The sequence below is a fragment of the Pinus tabuliformis genome, chromosome 2_2 (assembly GCF_031772625.1).
Source record: "Pinus tabuliformis cultivar Carrire ecotype Pingquan chromosome 2_2, CPIR1, whole genome shotgun sequence".
NCBI lineage: Eukaryota > Viridiplantae > Streptophyta > Pinopsida > Pinales > Pinaceae > Pinus > Pinus tabuliformis.
Window position 1 is genome coordinate 638767337 of NC_142300.1, and position 4927 is coordinate 638772263.

At 36.0% G+C, this 4927-nt stretch overlaps 1 protein-coding gene across 4 annotated transcripts; it reads right to left on the reverse strand.

Annotated features, from left to right (window-relative positions):
* Positions 1–1946: 1946 nt before the first annotated feature.
* LOC149194245 (uncharacterized) lies at positions 1947–4644 on the reverse strand. Of its 4 annotated transcripts, none has more exons than XR_016255052.1 (3): positions 2537–4644; positions 2161–2432; positions 1947–2085 (listed from the first exon to the last, which is right to left on the reverse strand). XR_016255052.1 is itself a non-coding variant. In XM_089407401.1 (2 exons), the coding sequence occupies exons 1-2, from the start codon at positions 4610–4612 to the stop codon at positions 2409–2411; spliced, it is 2100 nt and encodes a 699-aa protein (XP_089263527.1). In that variant the 5' UTR covers positions 4613–4644; the 3' UTR covers positions 1947–2408. The 4 variants fall into 4 exon arrangements, 1 of the variants encoding a protein (XP_089263527.1); XR_016255051.1 differs by having other exon boundaries at positions 1947–2047; positions 2123–2432; XR_016255050.1 differs by having other exon boundaries at positions 2123–2432.
* Positions 4645–4927: the final 283 nt, after the last annotated feature.

Below are 4927 nucleotides of genomic sequence, written 5' to 3' on the forward strand. Positions count from 1 at the left end.
CACATCCTTTTCTCTTTTAGGTAAATTCATCCCGGATAGATTTCCATTTCTCCCATGCCTTTGTAGTTCTGATTCCTAATCATGATACATTTCCTTTTTTCCTTTTAAAATCAAAATGGCCCTTCTTACTCCTACCCATACATGTTGCCCTTCAAATTATGGTTGCAACTATAATGGTTATATCATGAAAATAATGATGACAATAAGGTGTACTTCAATCTAATTATGTATGAATGGGAGTGCAATAGAAACCTTACATGTTCAACCACTATCTCCAAGTGTCGTTGTGGAAGCCTGTTGAATGTTCTCGGAATTGTAAATTTGTATTATTAATGATAAACTAAAATAATAATTTAGTTATATATAAATTAATTATATCAAGTATAATAAAATTTTAAAGAAACATTATCTTTAATGTATGGAATTGATACACCCCATAAAAGTGCAATTTGTTGGGGCACATCAACCCAATGCAAGTCTTTCTCTCAAATTGTCAACACTACAATCACTACCCTAAATCCAATCCTTACTTACATTCCCAATGCTATCAGTGACATATTTTTAACCAAATGTCTCACCCATCCAACTTTACATTATTTGTCTTACTCTTACTTCTATTAACTTATCTCATTTGTCCCTTATTTTCATTATATAATTCTAAAGGAAAACCTGATAAGAATTTATTCTTTTGAAATGAAGATACATTAATAATATAAAACTATGTTCCTCTTGAGATTGGTGAGCATTGGTAATGAGATGAAGTGTTTAAAAGCTCAAATACTTGTAATTTAGAGATCTCTTTAGTGATCCATATACTCAAAGTTATTTTTTGGAAAATTCAAATAACCAAATTAAATATGTTACTAAGAGATGCATAGACTATTCCTTCCAATTTTTTCCATCACAAGCTACATATGCTTGTAAATATTTATCCTATAAAATTATTTTTAAACAAATCAAATATCAACCAACGAAAGTTATTGTCGATCTCCTTTCAAGTCAATTTAACAATATTCCTATATTGTATCTATTATAAGTATGGAAGATCATTCATTATAAATCCCATGAGGTTGTTATGATTAAAGGCCATGCTTGCACTAAATTTATTTTGCAGTGTATAATTAATGGACTTCAAAAAAATAAACAAGAGTGATACCTTTCTTTAGCTCTCCTTTAAATATCAAACCAGATTCATATAAACTTATGAGCATGGTTGTTCCATCAAGATTATTGACATGTTGGATTGAAAATTTAATTTAATTGAATTGTCAAGATTAAACTATTCGGCAAGCTCCATAACTATCCATTACTGCAAACATAGTCGAACTAACAATGCAGGGCCGATCAAACAATATGAGGGTCGAGCAGAATGTATTGCTAGATGTTAAAGATAGGAAATTGAAACGATTGATTCAAATAGATGGACCATTAATGGAATGAACAAGCATGGTTTATATTTTTAATAAATTACAAAGATAGTTATTTTTCACAAACAAGTTTGGTTTATATTTTTAATAAATTATTATGATAGTTATTTTTTAAAAATGAGTTTTAAATAAATTAAAAAGAGGAATAGATTTAAGAAATGGGAAAATAATTAGAAAACTTTTCATATTTTTTATTATATTAAATTAAAAATATTCATTTGACTTGCAATTTTAATCATTCATTTTGTTAAAAATATAAATTCTCCACACCCAATTGCAATATAAATAAATAAGACCTCCACATAAATATCATAACCAGACTGACAGGTATAGTAACTATATAAAACCTCAATATTACCAAATGTCTTAGTTGCTTTTCGATTGGAGTAACTAGATGTGTTTAGACTGCCACTTAATTATTAAACGCGGGAACATAAACTTATAGATAGTGCAATACCTAGTTCTTCGAGAGGTAACCGTGCAAATGTGCAATTACTTCGTTCTTCTAGACAAGCCAAATGTGCAATACTTAGTTTTAAATTGAAAAACAGCCACATTGCTTAAACTTACTGTACATATAGTGTCCCACAACACCCCGTCCGAAGTCCATGGAAGACAACCTATAAACCATACCCTGTAGAAGTCCATGGAGGACAACCTACATACCATACCCTGTAGAAGTACATTATGACAACATACAAACCATACCCTGTAGAAGTCCATGGAGGACAACCTACAAACCATACCCTCTAGAAGTCCATCTATGACTACATACAAACCAGCAATTTTGATAGGAAAATATATATTTACTACACTTGGTACAGTTGGTCTTGATAGCAATTATTCTTCCCCTCATTCAATTTCCAGATTCGCTTGAAAGTGGCTCGAAATTTGTCATTGCACGTGAATTACCTTGTTTCCTTGGACAGGTTCTACTTCATTTTTGTCGTGACCTTCGCCTGCCATAATTTCAGTCTGATCTCATACTGGGGGGCTGCCTTCGATCTGGAGTAAACAAAATAAGAAGGTCATATATTTTATCATGTTTCATCTAACCTAGAAATACATAACTTTCAAATTGCATGTTGAGAACAATAATAAATTAGTACCTCTTCCCGCACTGCCTTGGCTTTCCCAGCTATGAATGCTGCATCGAAGATCTGTTTTTCCCTCCCCTCTTGTACCCATTTACTGCAATTATTGATCACTGCTGCGTCCAGCTCCTTCTCCATGCAATGGTCAATAAGGTTTGCCAATAAGGATCTTAAGTGATCGATTGCAGTAACTGAACTACCTTTATAAGGATCCATTGTTTTCCATGCTTTACGTAGGCTGATTTTTGCTGCGACTGCCATCCAGTCCCTCGAATCCTCTATATTGGCTGTTCTTTCCTCTCCATCACACTGTTCCATAAGCTGTTTCAGTGGACTTTTGATCTTCTCTTCCAGTAATTTGTTTGAGAGGTCCTTGTTGGAGGGATTGACAGAGCTCCAAATCTTCATAAGAGTGTCAAATTCCTTGTCGGCTGTTAGACTTACTAAGTGGCCGTCAAGATCTAAACTATCAACAATATCCATGAAACACTCTGCTTGAGAGTAAGCTTTAAAAGAATCATCGATGACTTTATAATTAGTCCCGTCATAAAAATACATCATAAAATGTATAAACGAGACTGCTCTCATTTTCCTTGAACTTTTTCCAACTTTGTAGAAATGTTTTTCTTCTTCGGCCAGCGAGGTGGGAATTTCATCTTCCACAGTCCCTGTTTTGTATCTCATTAAAGTGATGAACTCTGCAAAATTAGACTTACCATCTTCATAACCTTTCTCCATGTTATTCACTGCTTTCTTAAAGGCCGACAGATTTGCTATCCACAAGCTGTAGGCGATTTCTCCAGGCATTCGGATGATGTCCAAAGCTTCCTTATAATGGTGAAACTCATCAGTCTCCGGTAGTGATGCCTTCAAGCTGCGACACAATAGGGCATTCTTTTCTTGGCTCATTATGAAAGGCCTGATGAGTCGGAATGCAAGTTCCGATAAACACCAACAGGCTTTGCTCACTGAAACTATTAGTTTTTGAAGCCAAAGCACCGTGATAAATAACAAAGCATTTAGCCTAAATGTTGCGATTAAATTCACAACGATACTTTCTATTGCGGTTCTTTCAAGCTTTCTTTTCTCACGAAACAATCCGGGTGCTGAATACGCATCCACATCATTTTTCATATCAACAATACTTCTTGTCCAGAAATCTTCCATGTGAAACAGGCGCTGGACACCCCTGGGAAAATACATAACGGCCGTGAACCATCTGTACAACAGCACTATCCATCCTATAAGGATGAAGATAAGGCGCATCAAATATGTTATTTTGGTCACGATATTATACCTTAGAAAACGAGAAAACTCCCATGCCCATGTGGCTACTAATAACACAAAGCAAACTGTGCTAACTAGGCCTGCAAATGAAACGAAAACTGATCTAGCCATGATATAGTCAGGTTGGGATGCACGATTCACGACCCAACATTTGAGGACGTGATTCTCAATGTTGTGGCACTCTTGTTTTTCCGGGTAATTGGAACAACACGAGAGTGCTAATGGAACCTTTTGGGAGATGATGTTACGAATGCTTTTACCTGCTATGACTGCGCAGGTCAAGAGCACAACCAACAATACAAGGGCTGTGAAGAAGGTGAAGTAGGAAACTGTGAACCAGATTCTACATGACTTACATTGTCGCCATACCTCTGCATTGTAAGTCGATGACGTCTCTTTGAGCAAGAAGTAAACCTCATACGTCATATGCCATAGTACAGTTAACGCCAATGCTCCAATATCGCCCCACACAGTTCTTAAACCCGAACGGACCACCCCAGGAAGTAAATAACTAATGAAAATACATATGATGACTCTCCTGATATTAAGTCTAAGTGGATTTGCAATCAAATTATATATTTGCTGGTTTTTAACGTCGTCCTTTGAATTTACATTTAAATTCAAATTATCAATAAAAGTGAGCAACTGAATAAAGAGAGCGCTCAAAACCAGAGATTCACTTGGGATCCAATGGCATTTCCTCTTGAAAGCCTTGTACGCGTCCACAGAGAGCAAGATAGTGAATATAAGTGCGCAAACGCCGGTTGCGTACGAATTTATCGAGGCTGAGTATTCGGTGGACATAGTGGGATACCAATTTTCCAACCTTTGCTGCTTTGACACAGATTTCTTGTTTCCACCAAGGCAATGTGGATTTTGTTTGCCCTAATTAGATTATAAATAGAGACGAAGGTTGAAAGATGAAAGACAGCAGTGTACTCTGTGGATGCTATGAGTTTCCACGATATGTTGACGAAACGAAACTGCCGAGAATCTTCGCAACACACGGCTGAAATAATTGGTCCCGTTAAGTGGCCACCAAGGATGGAACTAAGACCCCCGTGGGCCACTGATATATGCTCTGTAATTCACCGTTCTGTAGCAATAAAGCAAACCTTT

What these genes read in the sequence shown, in the direction of transcription:
- LOC149194245 (XM_089407401.1), bottom strand. Translation starts at nt 4,612, where the DNA reads ATGTCCACCGAATACTCAGCCTCGATAAATTCGTACGCAACCGGCGTT. An exon ending in CCAAGGCAGTGCGGGAAGAG is followed by an intron (nt 2,433 to 2,536) that starts GTACTAATTTAT and finishes TGTTTACTCCAG; the next exon opens with ATCGAAGGCAGCCCCCCAGT.